A 23,859-nucleotide genomic window follows, 5' to 3' on the forward strand; every position below is an offset into this window, starting at 1 on the left:
AATCCTGGATAAAAGAAAAAGCGAAACTTAAAATCTGCTTACCCAAGGTGCCCAGGTGCCTAAAGTTAATTTAAAGACACGAAAAGTTTATTTATTATTTTCATCTATCAGTTGTTGGCTTCAACTACCGTAATTCTTACACTGAAGGTTTTTTGGATTCACTTATTTCCCCTATGGTACTCCGTAGGTAGTCACCCATATCTCACTGTACACTTCGCCCATGATTATTATCCTCACCATTAATTATATGGCTGTTGAACAATGCTCTCACCTTCCCAACGACCCAAAAGCAACGGCCCCGCACTAGTTCCATCACGTGTCTAGACGTCACGTGGATGTTCACATAAATTTCACTTTCCAACGTCATATTTCAGCAACGCGACTTTTTCCTCCAACATGCCAATATCAAGTCTCTATCTACTTCTAACAACGGTCTTAGCTGGACTACTCGAAGTAAGGACGGCCAAGAACCCTATGTTAACCTTTGGTCCTGGCCTAGATAATACCCCTAGTCCTAATATACCTCCCTGAGATTAAAGTAAATATACCCTATTGATTTATATCTATCACTCCCCTTGCTATGTATCTTTAGCTATCTAAAGGTACTAGGCTTAATATCTAGCTAATATATTTCCCTTAATATATACCCTTAACTTAGCAAATAGAAGGAGATAACTTATCTAGACGTGTTGTCTACCTGTTCCCCTATTCCCCTACTTGCTGTTAACCCACCTTTCCCCTTAGCAATATGCCAACTATCATCCTCCTGAGCCCTTGGGTCTACACTGTTATTGACAGAGCAATAATCTCGGGTCTACGGTAAGGATGAAGAAGAGCATGTAAGCTGCTTCTCTCTCTATTTCTCTGGAAAAATATATATATATTTCCTAAAAAATAAACAATAAAAAAATAAAAAAGCGGGGAGAAAAAAGGAGAAAAAAAGAGGAAAAAAAGAAGAAAAGAAAGGTTCTACAACATTGAGTATCAACTATTAGTACACCATATTTTGGACCAATATAGAGCTGGTTTGACTTTACTTACATCACTTGCTCTCACCTCTAATTTCCTTATCGTCCTCCTACACCTCCATTCTTGGTTGACCGGCCTCCGTCTCTCGTGAGCGTAAACGGCGGCAGTGGCGGCAGCGGCGGCAGATGGAGGCGGTAGGCCTTATTGAGGGGGGAGAAGGAGGAGGTGGTGGAGAGTCGTCGGTGGTATAAGGAGGGGGGGGAGCAATCGGAGCAGTGGCAGTGGCAGTGACAGTGGTAGCCCGTCCAATCGCGACTAATCGAACGTCAGTGTCATATCAGGCTTCTTTTGGAGGGTTATAAATTACATGGTAGAGCCGATGGCTCCCGACAGACTTCTGGTCCAAGGGCCAAAACAACAGCCAAAGGTGGATATGATCCCTATTATCGCAGGGGCCCCAAGTTGGGCAATCCCCTCAAAGTTGAGGGAAATGAGCGCGGGCCACGCCGCCCCTGGATCCGCCCCGGTGCTGTTGTCAGCCATTTTTCTTGTTGCTATTGCTTGCTGTTGTTGCTGCTATTGCTGCTGCTGCTATGCTGCTACTGTTGTTGCTACTGCTGTTGTTGTTGCTGCTGTCGTTGCTACTGTACTTTGGCTGCTGGTATTGTTACTGCTACTGCTAGGGATGAAGAGAAAAGAAGAGGAAGATTCAGCGTACGCTTTCTTCGTTTAAAGCCGACGTGTTTGGCCATCGCGGGTTCTGCTGCCGCTCACTGCCCTCACCACCCCTCACTACGAAAGAGGACATACCCCCTTAAGGCTGGAGATACGCATATGCTGGATGTAAGGATGGTACTCTATACCTATGCCGTTAGCTAGGGCTTTCATCCTGCTAATTAGCTAAGCGCTAGACATTGATATCCAGACCCTACTAGATAGATAGGGGACTGGAAGAACTGTTGGCAAACTCGATATATACATATTAGATACCTATTGTTAATACGATGAGTTCCTTATTATTATTCTAGGTGTATAGGGTATCATTACCTCCGATATAAGTAGAGTGTGGGCTTACTTCGTGCCTTTTCTGATAGATTACACATATAGGTGGAACGGCCTTATCATTCACATAGACTACTATGAACCCCAGTTGTGATGGTTCAGGCAGTAAGGAAGCCTTCCATTACCTTCCTCTCCAGTGATAGTTGGAATATGTCTCCTATAGATGTGAACCTAATCTCCAGATATCTACTTATAATTAGGCAATTAAATATATCCCACCTCTCTTCACCTTCCACTTTCATGATCGATGCTGAAAAAGAATTATTATTTCATATTAATTTTCTCCCCACAAAATGATCATAGATAGGTTAAATAAGTAGTAGATAAAGAACTAGACAATCCTCAATATCTGAAGCTCATCCTTACCAAGCAAGCGAAGATGCCAGCCCATCAAGTTCCCTCTCGTAATTCCTGTGACGAGAGATATGGTAGAAAAATTTGCCCAAGAAATCATTGGCCTCCTTGAATATCTTGATTCCTTCCGTCAGGCTCTCCGGTTCATGCAACTTACAGCTGGTAACCACACCATAGCTCTCCACGACCCCGGCCGAAGAAGAATCCGCAAATTCGAGCTGCGGCACGTCTGTGCCTAGCACCTGAGCAACTAGATTGACTGCATCACCAGTGGCGCCGATGGCTTTCAAATGACCAAATGATTCAGCAATCCAGTATCTGATCTGGCCGATCTTGCTTAGGATGCGAATATGTTCACCGCCAGGAACAAAAGTGGCATCAAACAAGGTCGAGCGCGCACCATCGTATTGGTGATCAGGTACGACGCCCTTATCTGTTTCTTTATGCTGGTGTGCAGCGAAGATAGGCTGGCGTTTAGTCCCAACGACGAATGGTAGGGCTCCGGCAGCCTTGATTGCTGTTTTGGCCGAAATGAATGCTACCGGGTCGTAGCCGTCTCCGATCAAAATGGCGACACGGCAGGATTTGATGGTTGGTGTACCACTGCCAGTCTGGGGATGGGTCTGGTTAATCTCTGCCTGGCTTAGATTGATTGTTTTCAGGCCCGGGTTAGGACGGGGCGAAGATTGGGGAGTTTCTGCCCCGACAAGAGGTGCCACAGCCTGTGCGAGGGGGAGGTCAATTTCAGCCAGACGTTTGACTACGCGGGTATAAACGGTTGGGTCGTCGCAGTGATCCAGTTCGAAGGCAAGGGCATTCTGAACATGTTTCTTCTCGTATGGAGTTAGAGAGTTGTAGAAAAGCTGAGCTTGGTTGATGTGTTCGCGGAACTTCTTGCTGAGAGTTCGCTGCTTGATACTCATTATCTTTTCAGGGAAAGAGTGGAATCCTTCCCCGACCTTGGCTGGAGGGCATGCTTCAAATCTATTTGGCCAGTAGTTGACGGTACCCTGAGTGATCTTGTGGCGCATCTGTCCGTCTCGGTTGTGGTTCATGACTGGGCAGACAGGACGGTTGATAGGCAGCTCCTCCCAGTTCGTTCCGAGACGCGAGAGTTGAGTGTCAAAGTAAGAGAAGTTTCTGCCCTGTAAGAGAGGATCATTTGAGAAATCAATGCCTGGGACAACATGGCCGGTACAGAAGGCAACCTGCTCTGTCTGAGGGAAGAACTCGTCAATGTTTCGGTTCAGTTCCATCTCACCGATATATCTAACAGGGATTAAGTCTTCAGGCCAGATCTTGGTTGCATCGAGGATGTCAAAGTCGAAATCATGCTCTTTATCATCAGGGATGACTTGAATACCAAGTTTCCACTTGGGATAGGCCTTGTTATCAATGGCTTCCATCAGATCCTTTCTGTGGAAGTCAGGATCTTGACCACCGATTTTGAGGGCTTCATCCCAGACAAGTGAATGAACACCGAGTTCTGGAGTCCAGTGGAACTTGACGAAATGGCGTTTTCCTTCTTTGTTGATGAGAACAAAGGTATTGACTCCGAATCCTTGCATCATACGGTATGAACGTGGAATACCTCTATCAGACATGGCCCACATGAACATGTGAGTAGCCTCGGGGTGTAGGAAGACAAAGTCCCAGAAGTTGTTATGGGCAGTTTGGCCTTGAGGGACTTCATTATGAGGTTCCGGTTTAACGGCGTGCACTAGGCAGGATCTTAGTATATGTGTACAAGGTAAATGGAGAAAAGGAGTGCATACCAAAGTCCGGGAACTTGATGGCATCCTGGATGAAGAAGACGGGGATATTGTTTCCCACGAGATCCCAATTTCCTTCATCAGTGTAGAACTTGACCGCAAATCCACAGACATCTCTAACGGTATCTGCACTTCCTCTACTTCCCTGGACGGTAGAAAATCGAGCAAAGACAGGTGTAGTGCGAGACGTGTCAGTCAAGACTCCGGCCGAAGTGACATCTGCAGCACTCTCAAAGAGCTTGAAATGCCCAAATGCACCAGTTCCCCGAGCATGCACAACTCGTTCGGGAATCCTTTCGTGATCAAAGCGGTGGATCTATACAACTAGATGTCAGTCTATGGAACTAAGGATCAACAGAGCTGGGGAGGGTAAAACGTACCTTTTCTCGGGCAATCTGATCCTCGAGCATAGACGGCCCCGACTTTGAGCTATCGGATGCCTTTAGCCATTCATCTGTATTCTCGACCTTTGTTCCGTGGTCCGTGGTGATTGAGCCGGCAGTATGGATGTCCGTGGTATCCTTTGCAAGGTCTGCCAGCTTCTTATCATGAGGATACAGACCCTGGAGGGTCTCCTGCACCTTTCGAATTCCTTCTCCAACGCTCGACATCTTGTCTACAAAGAGCTACTAGATATCCTTGGTAGAGCAGTGTCGTATTCAAAGATGGTATATATCAAAGCTGCAAGTGACAACAGTCAAATAGTTGGGAGCAGCCGGCCCAGTGGCAACAGGCAGCTTTTAAGAAGAAGCAGACAGGCCATTGCTGCTTAATCCGCTCGATCTGACTGGCCATCCATACATCAATCGAGACCATTGACTTGGACGTGAACCTGGGGGACGCTGCGGGCGCTGGTACAAGGTATGACGTTGGTGCACCCACACCCGGCGAATGAAGTGCAGCATAGCAAACAGGATAAAGGTGGTAAGCAATATTAATCATAACAGGGAATAGAAAGTAAACCTATGACGATGAGCGGATATTGGGAATGGTTTCGCCTGCAGCTGTCGGCACCCTTGAGGATTGTGACCACTTCTGGTGTTGTTGTAGGGTTGTTGTATGGCTTGAGGCTGCATCAACACCAAAGTTTACCTGGTTCTTGCGCATAACACAGTGCTAGACACGTCTGGCCACCACACAGTTTTTTTATAGCAATAAATAAATAATGACACGGTCCCCGGAAGCATGTTTAAAATAATATAGTGGTGTGAGCGATCAGGTGGTGAGAAGACAAAAAATGAAAATAAAAAAGATAAGGCCGACGTCGGACGGATTCGAACCGTCGCCCCCGAAAGGAATTGATTATCTGCTTCAGAGAAGTTCTAGTCAATCGCATTAGACCACTCTGCCACAACGCCTTATTGGTGCTTGTGAAGGGCGGCTGCTTGATGATAGCACAAGCTGCAGTAGGCAGACGTAGAACCTGCTCTTCGCATCAGACTGATTATACAAGGAACGGGTTTGAAGTGCTTCGTAAGGAAGCACCCCCTGAGGCGCTTCATCTTAAAAATCTTGGAACGTGATATATATATGTAGGCAAAGATCCGATGCTAGGGGTCATCGAATAGCGTGTCTGCCTCTTTATTGACGGTAGTAGTAAATATATCGGTCTCATTAGTCTAAAAATACTTTTGAAGACATTTAAAGGATAGATGTAGATGTAGATGCTGAGTAGATTGGTATCGTGTTTATCATGTGTCTAGGAGCCTAAGGGGAATGAGATGGATCATGAGAGGGTGCCAGGAGTAGGCACTTTGGGAGTGGTGGCTGCCGATGGGACGGGGCCCTGTCTGCTAAGAATCCACATGAAGACGAACTGGATCATGTACGAGTAGATGAAGAGGAACTGGGTGCGCCTATTGCGCTGGGAGCGGGCAACGGTCGGCATGGCTCCGCCTCGCATGGCTGCGTCGGATGAGCTGTCCGGTAGAAGGACGTACTTGAGTGAACGTAGCTGTACACACACAATTAACGTTAGCATGACTATCTTTTTCTTGAATGGTCTTTCAAAAATTTCTTAATACTGACCAAGAAAAAGGCGTTAGCGAGGAAGGTATAGATGAACACAGTCCAGCCAACCCAGCCCCCCGTGCCTTGGCCCGGCGTGAGAATCTCAGACACCCCCAAGGTAAGAATGATACCAACAAACTTGTATCCTGAGTAAGCCACCAGGTCAAGAAGCTGGGAGTCATTATTAATATTGAGAATATACATGGCAACCTTGAGGCAGACAATCTCAAATACCACCACTGCCAGAGCAATGAACGTTATGGAGCGTAGTATCTCTGGATGGAAATTCCCTCGTAGACCAGCCATGACCGCTGAGAGCAGGATGTAGGTGACTAGAGCCATGGCGGGAATGTACATATCCGGTGAATTGACGTCGTCTCGTGGTGGGAGGTACATGGAAGTGTACTGAGCCTGGCTTATCTGGCCGTTTGCGGAGGCTGCGCCAGCCATCCGTCCCTGCTGGCGGGACCATGGCTTATGTCTCCAGGGGAATAGTACGAGAGCGAGCTTCTTAATGACGTATGAATTGGAGACATTGAAGTAGTGCTTTAGTGCGGGAATCGACACATAACGGTTCAACTATATAATATCTGTGAGTATCTCGTGCCGCAACATAAAATGGGAAGAAATATAACCAAACAGGAAACAGAACAATGGACATACGTTTTGCTCCATATACTCCTGCCCGGCCATGACGGCACTCTTCCCAACCTGAAACCCCATTTGAGCAGTGGGATCTGACATAAAGCCGCCAAAGCCAGGGGCAAACTGGCCTCCTCCCTGGGCCGGATTTGGCTGATAAGGATTGTTATATCCATGCTGCTGGTGTTGGGGCTGGGGCTGTTGGGAGACTGGCGGCGGCGGCGACCGCATCATCGGTACTGTAGAGACATGTTGCGGGATAGGATGGTGGAGGGGAGGCGACTGGGCCGGAGGAGGTGCGAATGTGTTGCGCTGCATTGTGCGTGCGTGGTCTCTAATTAGGGAGACTCGAAAGAACGGAGCTCGTCGGTTCCCTGGCTTTATTTCTGGTGATCTTTAAAAGCAGAACGGGCGTAATGGAAGCTAGTACGATGGCATGACAGCTTTATATGTCTTGTACCCCTCCGGACAGCCTCTGGTTGGCGATGGTCTTGCGTTGATCTGATGCTGGTCCGGCTGGATGGTTGTCTTCATCACACTCTTATCTCCTGGCTTTCCGGCTTGTTATCTGTCGCATGTTGCCTCATCAGCCACAACGGTCCCTTCGCCTTCCACGGAAAAGTCCTTGATGGTCTAGTGGTCATGATTTCCGCTTGTCAACTTCGCTTAATAAGCGAGTAACAAGCGCGGGAGACCGGGGTTCGATTCCCCGTCAGGGAGTTTTATTTTTGATTTTATTTTTAAATCTGCCATAAATGTTCTTGTTATCTCTCTACACGTTCACTGTAGCGGCAATCGGCAATGTAGTCTGCAGCTATTTAAAGGCTTCGCTCGTGAACGCTGCTATGGATTTTAACACACAGAATTATAAGTACTGCTCGCGTCGACTTTTCCGTCCTAAAATAACTTCACATTTTCGCGACATCGTTTTGTGTAGTACCCTATTCTTTTCGTATTCGAGGACAGTGATGAAACAAGCTGTACGCAAGTACTAAATGGAGGATATACTATCAGGATATATTTATAAGCTGTTGTGGGCCGGAATTCTCCCAAGACATAGTTACAGCCTCTGGATCCCATATCCCTTTCTTTTCGTTCCCTATACTGTTAACACCTTGAGCAGGAATAATGCTCCATATTCATCTACAACATGGAGTATAAAAGTATTAATCAGCCTCAATATTTTGAATTTATTACTATCACGTGTTTCATTTGGAATTTGAACCAATGGAACCTCTGGAAATCTGAATACATAATCAAACTCTATCGTATCACCACTAAAGTCGATCTAACATGATTTCGGCTCAAAGTCCACTAACTAAATCCTTGTCACGTGGGAAAGCTGTTGATAGGCTGAAAGTTGTTATCAAAAAATTATCGAATCTATACAAAGCAGACGAAGGCCAGATAACTGCTCAGGATCAAACCCTGTTCGCTGTGGAAGAATAAGAGACAGGATGCTGGACTCTTTTGAGGTCATAACTACGTCCGGCGTAGTCCTCTGGTCAAAAACATACGCTCCAGTTGGAACTCACATCATCAACGCTCTAATCAAAGATGTCTTTATCGAAGAGAGGACTGGGATTGACCGCGCTGCTCGAAAGTATAACAAGGAGCAATATACATTGAGATGGACGGAGGCAAAGGGATTCGGACTTATCTTCGTTGTGAGTGTCAGCTTCAGGGCTTATTAGGAATCAGCGTCAGCTAATACTCTTTTACAGGCAGTTTATCAGTCTCTCCTCCATCTGACCTGGATCGACGAGCTACTAGAAAATATAAAGACTATATTCTTGGGGCTATACAAGGAGCAGCTCAAAGGGTCACGATTCAGGGTCGCCAATTACCCGTTTGACAAATACTTCGAGCAACAGCTAAGGGAGCTTGACCAGACCACGGAGCTTCCGGCCGAAGACAAACGTCAGCTTGGGGCAGAGAGTAAAAGAGATGTGCTTACACAGGCGGACACAGGAGGGCCACCACCACCACCTGTCCCGGGGCTTCTTACGGGTAAGTTCAGACTTCACGCCATACTCTATATGATATCTCCTAACCTCTTTTTATAGTGCAGCGTCAAGCTGCGCCAGCGGCGGAGGTGCTTAGTGACAGCACTCCGTCTCAAACCCCGGAAACATCCCGACCCGCCACTCCAAGCTCCCAGGTCATCACTGCAAAAGCTGGGCCAGGAGGCCGCATTTCTCGTCGTGCTCGTAAAGCCGCGAACGCCAACTCCAACAATACTTCTGGCGCTGAGGATAAGGCAAAGAAGTCAACTAATGGCAAATCTGGAGCAAAGAAGATGAGAAAGTGGGGACCAGATGGCATCGCGGACGAGGAAAGCGATGAAATACTGGATTATTCAGCAAATGATACTGGAGCTGGTACCACTGAAGACTTACCAGCGCCCTCAGTTGATGCCATCGACAGCGAGTCTTTTGGAAGAAAGACCCAGAGGGGCCAATTTGTTCTTAAGGATCTTGGTGATGAGATTCATTCCATTCTTCAGGATGCAGACGAGGAGAAGGCCAAAGCCAATGGATCCTCTACTAGTGTCGTCAACTCTAGCATAGGCGCGATCAGCAGCTTGTTCCGCAACGTGGTTGGTGGGAAAGTGTTGACCGAAGCTGACCTAGTGAAACCCCTGAAAGCAATGGAAGATCACCTGTTGAAGAAGAATGTCGCCTGTGAGGCTGCAGTTCGCCTTTGTGAAGGTGTCCAAAAGGAGCTGGTAGGTAAGAAGACGGCCAGTTTCCAAAGCATTGACTCTGCTCTTCGCGCAGGAATGGAATCATCACTTCGCAAAATACTTACTCCCACTACCTCACTTGATTTACTCCGTGAAATCGAAGTAGTCACATCACCCATGAATCAGCAACAGCCCAGACGACCCTACGTGATCTCGGTTGTGGGAGTCAACGGCGTCGGAAAATCCACAAACCTGAGCAAACTATGCTTCTTTCTTCTACAGAATAAATATAAAGTCCTGATCGCAGCCTGCGACACTTTTCGTTCTGGTGCAGTCGAACAGCTTCGTGTTCACGCGCGGAATCTTAAGGAGCTCAGTGCAAGAGAAAATGCTGGCCATGTCGAACTCTATGAAAAGGGATATGGCAAAGACGCGGCTAATGTCGCTAAGGATGCTGTCGCCTACGCCGCCTCAAACGACTTTGAGGTCGTTCTAATTGACACCGCTGGCCGTCGACACAATGATCAGCGACTAATGTCCTCCTTGGAAAAGTTTGCCAAATTCGCTAACCCTGATAAGATTCTCATGGTTGGAGAAGCTCTGGTTGGTACCGATAGCGTCATGCAAGCCCGGAATTTTAACCAGGCCTTTGGCCCTGGTAGAGGCCTTGATGGATTCATCATTAGTAAGTGTGATACCGTAGGAGATATGGTTGGCACGCTTGTCAGTATGGTCCATGCCACCGGTATACCTATTGTCTTTCTTGGTGTTGGACAGCATTATGGCGACTTGAGAGGACTCAGTGTTCCTTGGGCCGTTGGACTCCTTATGAAGTAACGGATATCGGTAATGCCCAAGTTCATTATCTATTTATTGGTATATCATTCATAGATTTGAAGTTTTTTAAATCTTACTTGAAGACACCAAAATCATACAAAAATAGCCCCTTAAATAAAGTTCTCTTCTACATAACACCTGTTTCACTTTTAGGATAATGATATCCTAGTTGTTAGTATTTCTATGTACCATGGTATTGCACACTATATAAACCTGTCTCCGATGCAGAAGCGCCTTTCTTCATCTCGCACTATTACTTTTTTTTCTTCTTCCAAATAACAACCGAAGCTCGTAAATCGTTCAAGCCTGAGGGTATGTAAACGCTGGTACGCTAGATCTGGGAATCAAATCATCTGCTTTTTCCTCTTGGAATTTACCACTCCGGTTATGGGAGTATATAATGATTGATTATCTGTTTGGGGATGTGTATCGCTAAACGTCGTCTTCTTCATCCGACTTCCCACAATCATCGTCTTCCTCTCCCCACCCCTCAGCTTCGAGGTTGCGAGAGCGAATACCCAAGCTAAGCAAGAATCCGACAAAGGCTACTCCACCAAAAACGCCGAATGCAAGAGCTTCGCCCTTCGGCTTTACCTTTGTGGCAAGGGTGAAAAGACTTCCAGACAAAAATGGCCCGACAGCACGGCCTGCTGCAGAGAGGGTCTGCGCAAGGCCATTGAGAGAGCCTAGAACAGAGTGGTCTGGGGCAGAATTGGTGATCTATAAATTCAAAATTAGCAATACAGCTAGTTAATGTATAATTAATATCATAGGGCAGAACACGTACCAAGAGTAATGCGCTGGTAAGACCTCCAACAGTTGCAACAGTCTTGATCAACAATACTACACATACTTCCACAGCAACAAGGACATTTTGTTTGGATATAGCTATATCAGCATTTGTTTTATCTTTATAGCTGATAAAGGGCATCAGGATAAATGATGCAACAAAGCCAAGCAAACCGGCGCGGTAAGACCATCTGTTACCCATTTTGTCACGAAGCCTTCCAAATACACAGATCTGAAAAACTATGGTGACGATACCGGCAAAAGCCAAGGACATGCCAATCTCTTTTGGATTGAATTCTCGGCCCGTAGGTGGTGGAGCTTGCGCGAAGATAGGGTAGAGAGAATTGAACGAGACATTCGACAGAGAGAAGATCAGGTAGGTGAGAAGCAACAAAATCATATCTCTGTTGAAGATTTCATCACGATTGAGTGCTTCGTTATGGGAGCGATGAGGGAAGAGAGGTGTGATAGCGGGATCGGTCTCATCATTATCATCATCGCTATCAACAGAGTCTCTGTAATGATGGACTCCATGGCGGACAGAGCGTCGCGGATAATCCGCATCAAGGTCGTTTCGCAAGTAGGTTGGCCGCGAAGAGCTGTGAAATTGCCATAACCAGGTAAACATGTCGCGGAATTTTCCGTAGATTCGAGGAAGCATTTCCGCGCCTTCAACACTTTCTTCCAAAAATATTGAAATAATGATAAAGTCTCCAATCAATATTGCAGCAGACACGAGGTTTGGAGCAAGAAATGGGTAAGATTGGCCCTTTACGTCTTTCGATGCAAGCAACCCTCCCAAAATTGGGCCTGTGATGCCTCCGATTCCGTATATAACGGGTAGGTATGTGAAGGCACGCGACTGATTACTGCGATCTGTTATCTCCCCCAGGCATGTGGAGACAACCCCTTGGTTCCCGTTGACCAGACCCATGAAGAGTTGGGCAACGATGGCCTGCCATAGTGTTTTGCAAAATCCAAAGGCAAGAAAACAAACGGCTGTAAGGGCTGTTCCTAATAATATGACAGGCTTTCTCCCAATACGGTCCGATAACCAACCCCAAAAAAAATTGGTAGAAAACTGCGCTAGCGCAAAGGCAGATGCAATGGTGCCGACATAGATCCCAACTTCATGCGACTCGACCTCTGGAAAGGATGCCGCCATTGCCGGCAAATAAGGACTTATCGAGTTGAGCGCAGTCTGCTCGCAGAGAGCAATAAATGCAAGCACCGACATCTGCTGTATCGGGATGGGGGTGGAGGTCGGAGCATCCGCGCGTTCGCCCGCGATGTGAGACGATGAGGGATTCGTGGAGCCCGACTCGGCAGAGAGAGGGCGACCGGCTGACTTTGGCGGCGGCGTAGAGAATGTCTGATAGTGAGGGGTGGAAGAGGCCCGTCGGGCCTTTGGTGACGAAAAGTTGGACATGATGGCAGCCTGAATCGCAGGTGCGGAGCAAGACTGGCTTAGGTATGCAGCTCGGAATTATGCAGAAAGGCGACGCTCATCAACTTAAGGCAAAAAAAACGCCTGGAGGCGTTTTTCAAGTCCAAACCAGTTTACATGGCCGAACTTAACGCGTGGTGGTCATGCAGCGTCGGTGAACGCAGTTAGTTATGAGTAAAAAGGGCGTCATTCCGGTGAAGTCGGCGAAAGTCGAAAAGGATTACTCAAAAATTATATCGTTTTAGGTTTGCGCTAGTAAGCTTGTGGTTAGGGGAATCGGCAATCTTATCAGATCATTCCGCATTAGTCATCAATGAATCAAAAAAATCCAAAGCAGAAAAGCCGGAGAATAACAACGACACGAGAAGGACATGTAAGAAGCAAAAATACTACAAAAATGACTGCATAGGTCAAGGATGCATGAGGGAATTTCCTTCTTCTGTAGGCTTTGAGGTGCTACCCCTCATATAGCTGTACAAGGTAGCATCCGCCTTCCATCTTCCGTCTTCCCGCAAGTATACCCATGACTATTCACTAACCCAGAAGCCTCCAAAAGCCCAACGTTTGATGGCCCGAAATTGACTGGAAGCGACCGCCTGGTTTCTTTTCCCCTTCAAAAGTAATCTGCCTCAAGTCACGACGGATGTATTATTTTCTAACTGATCTTGTTGGGTTGCTTCCTCGGTTGCAGGAGTGACTCTAAACCTCAGACGATGAACAATGAGAGAATACAGCAGGTATTATATTTGATGTTTTGTATATTATCTAACTTACTAAATAATAGACGAGGATAGTACATGTCAAAATAGGTAAGAAGGTTATCCAACCTGACCAGCTATGCTTCTAGCTAGTAGATAAATATTGATTGATTGTAATATGAGGCGAGAGCAAAGCTATTACAGGAGTTAAGAGAGCCATCAATATTGTTATATACTAGCACGAGACACATTCCCTTATCAGGAACGCTTTACCGCGGATTCTTGGTGAGGTCCAAGAGACGGAGTACAGAGGCCACATAGGAGTGCTCTCAAAGCCGTAGGGCAAAGATGGTTAGATCAACGGCAAAGAGATTGACATCTTGAATGGAGCTAGATTCCTTAAGGTAAAGTCAATCTCAAGCATCAACCCCAATGGGCATGCTGGAATTGTATTGACTAACCAATACCCCTTCCTGACACGTCGTCAGCGTGAGTTTTTTTGGCTACAGGCGATTATTTATCAAAATTAAAAACATGTATATCGAAAAGAACGTGTATATTGCAAACTATTGTGTGCTAGAATATCTAACATCGTATAATATCTCGCAATATAGTTTGTGTAGCGAACAGGTGAACTAAAATGAGATAAAGACCTAAAGATTCTCTTGGCTTGTTAGCATCGCTGAACAATGCATGAGTGGGATGCTAAATTCAAGCAGCAACTTTGATGGTTTTCAGCGATCTTGGTAGAAAAGAGTAATATCACCGCCCGCAGGCATCAACTACTATCTTGTGCGAAGATGTTCATCAGGAAACCAAGGAGGGAATCGGAGGGTCGTGCGATTGACTAATTACCTTCAGAAATAGGCCAGGGGGTGGGAGTACTGGCTGTTAGCCGAACAATGTACGAAGTTACATCCTAGTATCCAGACCAAACTGTTAGCTCACTGTTCCAAGCAAAATAAGGATCGTAACAGTGTCAATTAAACGAAATAAGAATCAGAATATGTAAGAAATTAAATATCATCCCGACAGTTGCTTGAGAATGCTCTGGCGGGAGCTTCACAAAAGCCGGATCAACCGCAAATTACCACATCATTTCAGGAAGCAGGGAGAGAGAAGTATGAGTTCGACTTACTCTTCATGGTTAGTAACATCGCAGTGTATCCAGTTTCCCCTCTTGACGAGGATCCTGATGGCGACGAGAAGAAGAAGGAAAAGTTGTTGATGTTCAAAAGAAAAAAAGTTGAAAAGAAAAAGCATCTTTATGTAAGAAACAGCAAAATCGCGCTAAACCTAAACGGTGCAAAATCCACTAAACCGATGATGGCTAAGCGAGGCATCTTTTTTTGTGGGCAAAAGCACGCTGAACACATTGAAATTCGCGATACCAGAAGACAGCGTTCAACTCGACAACGACAACGACGACCCCTATCCACCCTCTATAGCACTCCCTCGGTGGACAGTGAGCATCTCCTCCCTCTGCGCGCCTGTCATAGTCCCCCGGCTAATCCGTTCGATCTGCTTGCAGGACTCCTTCGCCATGTCTCAAGAGATTGATATTAAGCCCTCGACATGGAAACTTGTCGAGGTCGGCAGAGTCGTGCTGATCCGAAGAGGCCCATATGCAGACAAGCTTGCTGCTATCTCCGAAATCATAGATCATAAGCGCGTACGTTTTTTATCCTTTTTGACCCTCTGGCCGGTGTTAGTTTTTATGCGCGAAATGGAAGGCATCATTTAGACGGGGAATCAGGTTATCTAATGGGATACTCAAAAATATAGGTCTTGGTTGATGGTCCTTCCGGAGATGAAGAGAAGGTCGTCCCACGCCAATCCATCCCTCTCGCCCATGTCACCCTCACATCTCTCTGCCTCGACAAACTCCCCCGACGTGCCAGAACTGGAGCTATGAGGAAGGCTTGGGAGAAGTCCGGCATCGACGCCAAATGGGCTCAGACTGGCTATGCTAAGAAGAAGGAACAACAAGATCGACGACGCAACCTGACCGACTTCGAGCGATTCAAGGTCATGAGACTGAGAAAACAGGTTCGTATTTTACTTTTCCAGACTAGACATGCCTATGCATGTCGAATATACGGACATGCAAAGCTATTTTGCAAAGGCTTGACTCAATTGCTAACTGTCCTTTCTACAATTATAGGCTCGCTTCGCTGTCCAAAAATCTCTATCTAAAGTCCGCGCTGCTTCGTGAGGAATTAAGGGTTGATGATATTCGGAGGATGGCGCATTGAATTAAGGGAGGGCTTCTTGTGCTTGAGGCAAAAAAAGGTATAGAGTTGCCCTCCCCTTGTTCAAGAAGGAATGTTCAACTGTAATCAGTTTCAACCTGAGGAATTGAGGACAGGTTTTTAATCTGCGAACCACTTTATCCCGATTAGATGGAATAATACTGGATCCACAACAGGCTTCTACTACCATGGTTTTACGACTTTCAGAAATCAAAGCAAAAAAGAACTTCCTTTTGACACTGTGATTGACTATGGTATCATATGTAATAAAAAAATCCATATGCTCAATTCAACACCTCTCCCTATCCAGACTTTTACGGGATTAAAATGCCCTCCCTATCTAAGTTTCCACCAATTCAAGAGGCTGGGGTAGTGCCGCACATTGGTATCCCGACGAAGCCCTGATCTATGATATTACTTACCGATACTAGCGCTAACAAGCCTATAACTTCGTTCTACGTAGAATAATTTCTGTTGATGGTTAATAATGGCCGTAAATATTTATCCTATAAAATAGCGTGCTGTTGTAGGATATTGTAGTGATATTTATCTGATTTGTGTGCTACAAAAAAAAAAAACCTCGCTAACGGGATTGGGCGAGACCACACACCATCAGCGACTCACAGCTCTACCAACAACAACCACTGAACCAGCACAACATTTGAATCCCAGCGCCAGCGCCCAGGTAAGTAGAATCGGTGGTTGTTCCTGTCTCTATTGGCCTTGATTAATTTGCGGCTAGACAGAGGGAGTAAGACTAATGGGCCTTATGTGCGATTTCTAGAGTTTACGCCCGTTCTTCCACACATAATCCACCCCTCCGGCATTACAGCAACCATGGCCAACCCACGAGTAGAAGAGCTCCCTGAGGAGGATGTCAAGGCCACCGTCGAGGAAAGCTCCGACTCTGAGGCCGGTGATGAAGGCGCCGAGGAGCTGAACATTCCTGGTGGCTCCGGCGTTACCGTTCTCTCCCGCAACGAGAAGAAGGCCAGAAAAGCAATTGGCAAGCTCGGACTGAAGCATGTTCCCGGAATTACTCGAGTTACTCTTCGCCGACCAAAGAACGTAAGGATACGGCAGACCATGAGCAGTTGTACAATTGTGGATATCCTGATGCTGACGTATCTCTAGATCCTCTTCGTTATCAACCAGCCTGATGTCTACCGCTCCCCCACCAGCAACACCTGGATGTAAGCTTATGCCATTGATACTTGCCTGGTGCAGACAGCTCCGGCTGTCATCCGTTATCACAGACTCGGAATATAGGGCTAACTAGATTCTACTTTTAGCATCTTTGGTGAGGCTAAGATCGAAGACCTCAACTCCCAGGCTCAGGCTTCCGCTGCTCAACAGCTTGCCGCTAGCGAGAGCGCCAACGCCGCTGCTGGTGAAGCTGCTGGTCAGGAAGCCATAGACCTCGGAAAGGGCAAGGCCGCCGAGACCGAGAAGAAGGAAGAGGAGGACGAGGACGATGGCGAGGAGGTTGACGACACTGGCCTCGAGGCCAAGGATATCGAGCTTGTCATGGCCCAAGCGAACGTCTCCAGAAAGAAGGCTGTCAAGGCCCTCAAAGAGAACGACAACGATATCGTCAACTCTATCATGGCACTGAGCATATAATGACCCTGCCATTGTACCTACACATCTTTGAATGATGTTAGACCAACCTTTGTATCTTGCCTTTTACGCCCTGCCTGATGCGTGCAATATCAAAATGCTATGATCATAAATAAGATAAACAAAAACTTGATGCGCACAAAATTCTACCTCTAGATAATGGATCAGTGAAATGCTCTCGTATCTCATTTCTCCTAAATATCTTTGGTGAAACAACACAAAGCACTCCCACCTATATGACCTACTGCTCTCCACATCATCTTAATAGTGGATAGAATGTAACTGGTTATCTGATATAGAGAAATCAATTCTTACCGCTGTGGTGCCTAGTATCAGTCACCTATCAATATTATTATAAGACTGCTGCCAGTACGGAGTAGATACACCACCCTAACAGTGCACCTTTAGCCTTCAGGCTGTCTATTCCCACAGATACAAATAAGGTCAGCACAGCTTTACCCCGTATAACTGTCAGCATCGACCTTGTCGTCGCGAATATCAAATTCTCCTTGCCGCCCGCAAGCGACCCCCAGGGCCCCAATCTGTCATGTGATCTCCCACGTGACCAACTTTTGCCAAACATCTGAACTTCATCGGCACAAGCAGGAGAAAAGAACGACGAAGTTGAAACTGCACGCCTCGACAGTATCTAGACACACCACACCCACGGTCACAATGGCAGCTACAGTACGTCGCCCTCCCTTCTCCCGAGATAATTCACCTATTCTCGACCGTTATTCTCTTCATTGAGTCGATATAGCCGGCTAACATGCAGTTTATCAGCGGAGCGCTGCTCTCAAACTCGATTGGGCCAAAGTAGCCCAGAGCCTTGGACTCCGCGGTCAAACCGCTGCCTCTCTCCAGGCCTTCAAGAAGCGTAACGACGACGCCCGCCGCAAGGTTCAAGTCCTGTCCGAAGCGCCCCAGACCGTCGACTTCGCCCACTACCGCAAGGTGTTGAAGAACCAGGCCATTGTCGATGAGATCGAGCAACATTTCAAGAACTTCAAGCCAGTCACCTACGATGTCAACCGACAGTTGAAGGCCATCGAGGCCTTTGAGGCTCAGGCCGTCAAGAACGCCGAGGAGACCAAGGGCAAGGTCGAGATGGAATTGGAGTCTCTGTCACAGACCTTGGACAACATCGAGTCCGCTAGACCATTCGAGGACCTCACAGTTGTATGTTCTTCCTATATCCCAATCTCGTTGCATTTGTACCAAATGTGTCTGTCATCAATTTTGCCCACCTCTAATTTCCAATTATGGCCGGAATTACTTCCATATTCGAAATTCGTCAGTCGCTGAGCAGATTGGCGGAGCTTCGCATGAATACGTACATAAAATGCCGATGCTAATGGTATTATCGCTACAATTCAGGACGATGTTGCCGCTGCCGCCCCAGAAATCGACCGCAAGACCGCTCAGCTCGTATCCAAGGGTATCTGGATGCCACCAGGCTACAAGGTCAGTACTTCCCTTCTCATGTCCTTCGCACATTATATCAGCCGGGGTGCCGCATATACGAATGTGTTAATATGATTACTGATACCTTTACGCTGAACAGGAGAAATACGGCGACTTAGCTGTCATGTAAAACCGCACACTGCTACCAAGCCGTTGCCACAGCTTGTATCCGTGATTTTCTATGTATTTTTGGTATTCTGTGGCCTGAAACGCCTTTTCGCCAGCATCCTACTGCTGCCTGGAGAGTACAATCAACCACAGCTGTATAGAACCGAGAGTTTCAAATAGAAGCATGTTCCTTTTTACATTCGTTTTCCCGCTTGTGCAACTGTCATGTTTAGTTATCTTACTTCTGGACTTATGAGGCTGCATTAACATCCTCGCCGCTGTTCATAAAATCTATCAATGTAGCCAACCAAGTCGAACTAGCCAGTCAAAGATAAAACGATGCGCAGCGAACCAACCACTCCGTAACCGCATCGCATAACCCTCCCCCAGCCATCTTCATGCTGACATCCAGGGCCAAAAAAAAAAAAATATAAAAAAATGAGGGGGTTTCTGCACGACCAGAAGCAAACAACCCGACAGCCAGGCTCAGATACAACAATGGGCATCGCAGGACTGTTGAACAGGCACTATCAATTGGCTCCGGGCCCTCCGGACCCCCGGATCAGGTTTGTTGTTATTCAGTGTCTGATATAGGAGATACTCGCATGTCTACCGGCCGGGATATCCAGTGGCAGATATGAGCGCCGGCATTGTTGCAGCACTCCGCCCGCAGGGCCCGGACACAAGATGCCAGATGTCAATAGACAGTGAATACCAAGGATTAAGCATGGTGGTTGCTTTGCTTTTTCCCCTGATTAATATGCCGAGTTGGGATAATGCTCCATACCCCATGTTGTGTCTGTCTTCGGCAACAAGTTAGCACGAAGCCATGGACATGCTAGAGCAGTCCGGCCTCCTATTATATCGATGTTTGCCTCCTCGATGGCTTTTCTTCCTATCCAGTCTCACGATTTCTCCCGACTCTAGCGAACTAATGCAATAAACCACCTACTCGCATAGTGCATTTCTCGTGTTTATCGATGGAGCCTAGAGTGGGAATGCAAAACATGCACTGCTGATGCGGTGGTATTGCTATATGTAAATGGCCAGCTGGTATCGAAACGCCCTCCAACGCTTGGTCTCCGTGCCAAATCCGCATACTGCAGAGAATTTTTCTCACTTAAAAGGCGCAAGGACGGCACAGGAACGGCATCGATCACTTCTATCCCGGCTAATCTGGGAGGAGGATAAGTGGTAAAGGAGAAAACACGAAACCTAACTTCGAGCCCCTTTTCTTCGGAGACACACGAGACTGATCAAATTCAACAACGCACCTGATGTCAATGAATTTCCCAAGTCGCCTGGAAATAAAATCCAGGCGAAGGTCACCCATAGAGTCGTTGCCCGCCGAGCTGGTGCATAAAATATTCTTCCAATGCCTTGAATTCAACTTTCCTCGCGCCTCAATACACATTGCTCACACTCTATCATCGTCGATATTATACACCTGGCTTATCCGTCTTGCATTCAGCAGCTGCAACCGCTCGTCAAGATTCGATAATATCTATGGATCTCACCATTTCCTCCCCCTCGATTTCTTTTACTTCAATCACCTTGAGAGAGCAAAGATCCAAACCGAGATCCTCAGGTGCCGGTGGCTCACGGCTTCGTTGCTTCGAAAATGCCAGAGAGAATATGTCGAGCATGTTATCAGAGAGAAACGCTCGCATTTTGTGATATCCCCGGACGAAGACCAAGATATTCTCTTAAACTTGGATCAATATTGGCAAGATATAAACAGATTCGATCCTACGCCTGTCGGAAAACGCGGAAAGGGAGACTTGGTGATACGAGCACATAGCCTGGAAAATGACCAACAATGCAAGATTGCAATATGGTTCGGTTTCGGTGCATTCCAAATTCGAGACCTCAACCCTGTGTTTCAAGAAATCGATATATTCCGACTTCCCTGTGCTCCTCCTTATCCAGCAGAGCCATGCAGAATGCCAGATAGACTTCTTACACCTCCTTGGAGGGAAGACAAACTAGAACTCCTTACCCTCCTCTCGTCAGATGCCTATATAGACGGCGGTTGGCCTCCCGATAGGTCAAAAGCAGTGTTGAGGAAAGTCATCGAGGATCGCGAACTCGATGTTTTTAGATGCTTGCTGAGCTTACATATATGTGGCAAACAATACAGGTATCCCTATCCTTGGCCAGTGAGCCATAATCATTTCAGGGTCGCCGCCAGGCATGCAGAGCCAAACAAAGATCCTTTTTTGCAGCTATTATTTGATAAGAGAAAGGATAACATTCCCCGGGATGATGCATCTATCATGGTGTTGATGGAAAGATATTCCTGTACCGGATCGTAACTGTTGGAAAACTTGTGTCAAAACGTAGCATGACTTGCGTTAAGAAACGCATCCAACAAGTCACTACCTGAGAATAAAATGAGTCACTGGATTCCCTAAAAATATATGTTGGTATTATGAATAAGTATTACGTGACTGCAAGTGTAGTAGAAACAACGTAATTTCATGACTTCGAGTGTTGCAGAACGCTAAGATCTATGGGAGCTTTGTCCGTGTAACTAAACAGGTCTGCAGGCCACGGATATGGCTCCTCCGACCATGCTACTACGTACGGCCTATAGGCAGGGTCATTTGTCACATAACGGAGCCGCCCCGCGCCCACCGGTGGCAGGTTCCAATTAAAGCCGGACAAGTTGAGCATACCACAGATAAACATCTGTTCCGAGGAGTGGCGCCTCTGGTAAGGAAGCTGAACCATAATCTCTAAGAGCCATTCGCAAAATGGAGAGGATGACTTCTCACATTCAAGCGCCCATTCGGTAATTTCAGAATTGTCAAATGGAAGTGACTCCGCGCTTGCACGAACTAATGTTTTCATCATATCCAGAGTTGTGGAATGGCGAATGGCAGTAAGGAAATGTTCGGATGGGATCTCGTAGCCGGCATTCTTCTGTCTACCGTTGAACAAGAACGCCTCGGAACTAACACAATACTCATCTAATTCAAGAAGCCGTTCTACCATACTTGAATTATTTTCAATAATAGCTTGATGCACACCTGCATGGAGCACTTCTCGGGAATATGGCTGACTGGGAGCTAGGCTGGTTCCTTGGTAGAGCAAGAGGCGAAGTAACTTGAACAATTCCACTTTTCGGGGCGACCACGGCCTCTTGTCTATTGCTTTTTCTGGAATGGAGAAGATGCACGCAACGTTTCGAAATAGCACATGGTGGTCGAAATTTCCCTTAACATGAAAGTTCAGCGACCACCATAGACTGCGGTTGTTCCTAACGCTGGCAATCCGTAAATAGGACCTCAGTAACGTGTTTTCTCGTGAATTTAAAATGCGAATCAAATCAGGCTCATGCATCTGCGGGTTGTCATCACGAGTTTCTAGAAGTTGCTCCAGCCCGGCACATTTAACAACACAAGAGCTGATAAGTTCAAGAGTCGCCCACCGACAATTGAGAATTTGGGATTGTAGCCTCGCCTTTTCTATTGTGGATAGATATCGATACCCAACTGGACGGAACGCTTTCAATATTTTTCCCTGTGTACGTTCCAAGCAGGTCCCTGCCCGTTCATCCATTGATTCAAGCGTATGATAGATTGGGCTTGGTTCTTCCCAGATGGCAAGCATAGTTATACAGGAATATATGCGCTTGTTGCACATCGCACATGCAAGTTGCGGAAACACACGGAGTAGATTTATTTCCAGGCAGTCGAAAAATATGTGCTGCAGAATTTCCATAGGCAGTGTTTGTAAGGAAATTCTTGAAGGGATGGCACTTTGCGTCCGGAGCTTTGGTTTGATGATTGTACCGTCTGAGTGTACATGTGAATAATGGGTATAATTGGTGCTAGCTCTTGTTGAAGTTTGCCTTGGGCGTTTTTCCCTAGTGCCCTGGCTAACATCTTTACGATGTCGCTTTTTTCCACGGACTCTCACTGGCGTCATGGAACAGTCACTGAACTGCATAATGGAATGTTCTCGTGCCCCTAACCGGCAGACTCATGCCTTGGTCCTCCAAATTATCACTTTCTTTGAAAATAGGAAGTTGTATTCGGATGCGCTTCGGCGCTTGCGCAAAATTTAGTTAGCGCCCTCCAGCGCTTAAATCAGCAATCAGTCACTGACTCCCCATAACTAGTTAATTATCACGTGAAAGATAAATATCCCACTGACTAATATCCGGCTAGGTGAATGAATATAAAGGGCTTTGATAGATGCCTATGTACTCCGTATATCATGTTACAAAGAATGTTATTCACTGTTTTGGATTATTCCACGGTTTCGTGCGATGTATGTTCATTGTACTGACTCTTCGTTAGTTGCAGTTCGAAGCTGCTCGCGTACTAAGCAAAATGCCGGATTTGGAAACTCGTAACTATTAATATCCGCCGCTCTAATTGAATATGCATATAATATTGAGATAATTCACCATATTATCATTCAATTGAAAGACTTATAAAGGGGTTCCCCTTTCCTGTTCTCTAAATAAAATTCCAAGTCTGCTAACTAATGAGACTGACTATCACCGATGAAGATTCCAATCGTACTTTTGTCCCCGTTGCTAGTTCTCGCATCACCCGCCTTTAGCCCTGCTTTATTGAGTGGGCAGGGTACTAAAGTAGCCAGAGGCGAGAATTACTGCTGCAATCCAAATATATTTTTCGTAAGTTTTTCGAGCTTAAAACTTATACCGGACCAGACAAATTAACAACTGTGCACAGTGGTGCGCAGACAAATCACGCGCAATTCCCTGCTGTGGATATGGCAGTAAGTAGATCACACAGTACAATCCTGTGGCATAATAATTAACATTATGCCCTTTCCAGAATGTAACGTTGCCTGCTGTGCCTGTAGTGGTGGATGCCGCCATTTATGAAGCGGTTCTGGGTAAGGCTCCCGGCCCCAAATTACATGTTATATATGGGCTAATTTGAACCACAAGATGGGTCGGTAGATTGGTGGGAGGAGGGAAGTTGGCGGGGATCGAGATTAGAATTCGAAGAAGTCAGCCCGATAGTCATAGGAAGCCTCACATTTACTTCTACCCATTAAGAAGGGTGTCTCTCCAAGTGGACGTTCAAGGAGATTCATGAAGGGCACAACTAGACAAGACGTAATTCCATGTATTTCCAGGCACTGCATACACAGATAAAAATTAGCA

At 46.5% G+C, this 23,859-nt stretch overlaps 10 protein-coding genes and 2 non-coding genes across 13 annotated transcripts; 7 read left to right on the top strand and 5 right to left on the bottom strand.

The window, feature by feature from the left end:
* Positions 1 to 1,209: 1,209 nt before the first annotated feature.
* On the bottom strand, positions 1,210 to 4,992 carry TERG_01252 (catalase A). 2 transcript variants are annotated; one of them, XM_003239223.2, is made up of 3 exons: positions 4,538 to 4,992; positions 4,161 to 4,473; positions 1,210 to 4,105 (listed from the first exon to the last, which is right to left on the bottom strand). In XM_003239223.2, the coding sequence occupies exons 1-3, from the start codon at positions 4,766 to 4,768 to the stop codon at positions 2,394 to 2,396; spliced, it is 2,256 nt and encodes a 751-aa protein (XP_003239271.1). In that variant the 5' UTR covers positions 4,769 to 4,992; the 3' UTR covers positions 1,210 to 2,393. The 2 variants fall into 2 exon arrangements, with proteins under 2 accessions (XP_003239271.1, XP_047605369.1); XM_047749259.1 differs by having other exon boundaries at positions 1,210 to 4,473.
* Positions 4,993 to 5,416: 424 nt separating this feature from the next.
* On the bottom strand, positions 5,417 to 5,515 carry TERG_10513. Its single transcript has one exon. It is a non-coding gene; the product is annotated as a tRNA-Ser (tRNA).
* A 483-nt stretch (positions 5,516 to 5,998) lies between these two features.
* On the bottom strand, positions 5,999 to 7,398 carry TERG_01253 (uncharacterized protein). Its single transcript, XM_047747734.1, has 2 exons — positions 6,831 to 7,398; positions 5,999 to 6,746 (listed from the first exon to the last, which is right to left on the bottom strand). The coding sequence occupies exons 1-2, from the start codon at positions 7,125 to 7,127 to the stop codon at positions 6,141 to 6,143; spliced, it is 903 nt and encodes a 300-aa protein (XP_047603698.1). The 5' UTR covers positions 7,128 to 7,398; the 3' UTR covers positions 5,999 to 6,140.
* Positions 7,399 to 7,431: 33 nt separating this feature from the next.
* TERG_10514 lies at positions 7,432 to 7,529 on the top strand. The gene has a single exon. It is a non-coding gene; the product is annotated as a tRNA-Asp (tRNA).
* Positions 7,530 to 8,266: 737 nt separating this feature from the next.
* TERG_01254 (uncharacterized protein) lies at positions 8,267 to 10,332 on the top strand (the record flags this gene model as incomplete). The annotated part of the gene is made up of 3 exons (XM_003239225.1): positions 8,267 to 8,476; positions 8,534 to 8,819; positions 8,876 to 10,332. The coding sequence occupies 3 exons, from the start codon at positions 8,267 to 8,269 to the stop codon at positions 10,330 to 10,332; spliced, it is 1,953 nt and encodes a 650-aa protein (XP_003239273.1).
* Positions 10,333 to 10,764: 432 nt separating this feature from the next.
* Positions 10,765 to 12,550, bottom strand: TERG_01255 (uncharacterized protein; the record flags this gene model as incomplete). The annotated part of the gene is made up of 2 exons (XM_003239226.1): positions 10,765 to 11,052; positions 11,120 to 12,550. The coding sequence occupies 2 exons, from the start codon at positions 12,548 to 12,550 to the stop codon at positions 10,765 to 10,767; spliced, it is 1,719 nt and encodes a 572-aa protein (XP_003239274.1).
* A 2,259-nt stretch (positions 12,551 to 14,809) lies between these two features.
* Positions 14,810 to 15,481, top strand: TERG_01256 (60S ribosomal protein L14; the record flags this gene model as incomplete). Its single annotated transcript, XM_003239227.1, has 3 exons — positions 14,810 to 14,938; positions 15,052 to 15,315; positions 15,431 to 15,481. The coding sequence occupies 3 exons, from the start codon at positions 14,810 to 14,812 to the stop codon at positions 15,479 to 15,481; spliced, it is 444 nt and encodes a 147-aa protein (XP_003239275.1).
* Positions 15,482 to 16,355: 874 nt separating this feature from the next.
* Positions 16,356 to 17,141, top strand: TERG_01257 (nascent polypeptide-associated complex subunit alpha; the record flags this gene model as incomplete). The annotated part of the gene is made up of 3 exons (XM_003239228.1): positions 16,356 to 16,586; positions 16,653 to 16,711; positions 16,811 to 17,141. 3 exons carry the CDS (start codon positions 16,356 to 16,358, stop codon positions 17,139 to 17,141), a joined length of 621 nt encoding a protein of 206 aa, XP_003239276.1.
* Positions 17,142 to 17,813: 672 nt separating this feature from the next.
* TERG_01258 (ATP synthase subunit D, mitochondrial) lies at positions 17,814 to 18,732 on the top strand (the record flags this gene model as incomplete). Its single annotated transcript, XM_003239229.1, has 4 exons — positions 17,814 to 17,825; positions 17,922 to 18,317; positions 18,516 to 18,602; positions 18,703 to 18,732. The coding sequence occupies 4 exons, from the start codon at positions 17,814 to 17,816 to the stop codon at positions 18,730 to 18,732; spliced, it is 525 nt and encodes a 174-aa protein (XP_003239277.1).
* Positions 18,733 to 19,987: 1,255 nt separating this feature from the next.
* TERG_01259 (uncharacterized protein) lies at positions 19,988 to 21,025 on the top strand (the record flags this gene model as incomplete). Its single annotated transcript, XM_003239230.2, has 1 exon — positions 19,988 to 21,025. The coding sequence occupies one exon, from the start codon at positions 19,988 to 19,990 to the stop codon at positions 21,023 to 21,025; it is 1,038 nt and encodes a 345-aa protein (XP_003239278.2).
* Positions 21,026 to 21,188: 163 nt separating this feature from the next.
* Positions 21,189 to 22,664, bottom strand: TERG_01260 (uncharacterized protein; the record flags this gene model as incomplete). Its single annotated transcript, XM_003239231.2, has 1 exon — positions 21,189 to 22,664. One exon carries the CDS (start codon positions 22,662 to 22,664, stop codon positions 21,189 to 21,191), a length of 1,476 nt encoding a protein of 491 aa, XP_003239279.2.
* Positions 22,665 to 23,226: 562 nt separating this feature from the next.
* On the top strand, positions 23,227 to 23,632 carry TERG_11695 (uncharacterized protein; the record flags this gene model as incomplete). Its single annotated transcript, XM_047750767.1, is given in 3 exon segments — positions 23,227 to 23,361; positions 23,367 to 23,465; positions 23,525 to 23,632. Coding segments are annotated over 3 exon segments (342 nt in total).
* Between the last annotated feature and the right edge of the window lie 227 nt (positions 23,633 to 23,859).

Source organism: Trichophyton rubrum (assembly GCF_000151425.1).
Source record: "Trichophyton rubrum CBS 118892 genomic scaffold supercont2.1, whole genome shotgun sequence".
NCBI lineage: Eukaryota > Fungi > Ascomycota > Eurotiomycetes > Onygenales > Arthrodermataceae > Trichophyton > Trichophyton rubrum.

Bases quoted from the DNA above. Each gene is read 5' to 3' on its own strand.
- TERG_01252 (XM_003239223.2), bottom strand. From the start codon at position 4,768: ATGTCGAGCGTTGGAGAAGGAATTCGAAAGGTGCAGGAGACCCTCCAG. The intron at 4,474-4,537 runs GTACGTTTTACC...CTAGTTGTATAG, and splicing joins ATCAGATTGCCCGAGAAAAG to ATCCACCGCTTTGATCACGA. The intron at 4,106-4,160 runs GTATGCACTCCT...GATCCTGCCTAG, and splicing joins CATCAAGTTCCCGGACTTTG to TGCACGCCGTTAAACCGGAA.
- TERG_01253 (XM_047747734.1), bottom strand. From the start codon at position 7,127: ATGCAGCGCAACACATTCGCACCTCCTCCGGCCCAGTCGCCTCCCCTC. The intron at 6,747-6,830 runs GTATGTCCATTG...GATATTATATAG, and splicing joins AGGAGTATATGGAGCAAAAC to TTGAACCGTTATGTGTCGAT.